This window comes from Arachis ipaensis, chromosome B02 (assembly GCF_000816755.2).
Source record: "Arachis ipaensis cultivar K30076 chromosome B02, Araip1.1, whole genome shotgun sequence".
NCBI lineage: Eukaryota > Viridiplantae > Streptophyta > Magnoliopsida > Fabales > Fabaceae > Arachis > Arachis ipaensis.
The window spans coordinates 55,942,302-55,943,038 of NC_029786.2; the positions used below are offsets into that span (position 1 = coordinate 55,942,302).

Genomic DNA, 737 nt, shown 5'->3' on the forward strand with positions numbered 1-737 from the left:
TTTTCAAAAAAGTTTAACATAAAATAATTTAAAAAGGAAAAGACCTATACTCACTGTTTACTCTATATACACTGTTCCTGTTGAAACATTTAACTTTAAAAAAAAAATCCATATATTATATAAAAATAATGGAACAATTAGAGAGAGAGAGAGAGAGAGAGTTACCGACAACAAAGGAGCAAGCTTTCCAGCGACCCCTTTTGGATTTGAGAACAGGGTTTCCTTTAAGATCCACACTACCATCTTGTGTATACTCACTACTACTACTCATCACTACTCTACCGTCTTCCATATTAACACTCATGAACTTGCTTGATTATTTCAAAAGAGAAAGAAAAGAAGGAAGCAGTAATATACAGAAGCTAGTGTTTGTTTCGTACGCAAAGACGAGTATTGTATTTCCCCCTTTAGCACTTAGAAGTTAGAATCCAAAATTTTCCTAATTGGAAGACTTTCACATGTACCAGTGTACTTGACTGGTACATTAGTATACCATAAATAATAGCCATCTAGATACTAATAAAAAAATAAAAACGGTTGAGATGTTAAGAGAAATAACTGAAGTGCTTTTTAAAAAATTCAGAACATGGTGTGTAATGGACCTGTCTTATCGGTTGTAGAAAAATTCTTTTGTATCCCCTCTTGGTGGGTTGTACTGTTGTAGCGTTGATAGCTTATAAATGACTTTTAATTCAGCTATCTTAGCTATGTGTTAGAACTTAGGACCAATGCTCTAT

General features: G+C 33.1%; 1 protein-coding gene across 2 annotated transcripts in view; it reads right to left on the bottom strand.

Annotated features, from left to right (window-relative positions):
* LOC107625310 (protein NRT1/ PTR FAMILY 5.2-like) overlaps positions 1-432 on the bottom strand; it is a 10,777-nt gene extending 10,345 nt beyond the window's left edge. For both annotated transcript variants that reach the window (XM_016327928.2, XM_016327927.2), the window contains exon 1: positions 166-432. In XM_016327928.2, the coding sequence (XP_016183414.1) occupies positions 166-304 (139 nt within the window). In that variant the 5' untranslated portion in view covers positions 305-432. The remainder of the gene's footprint in view (positions 1-165) is intronic.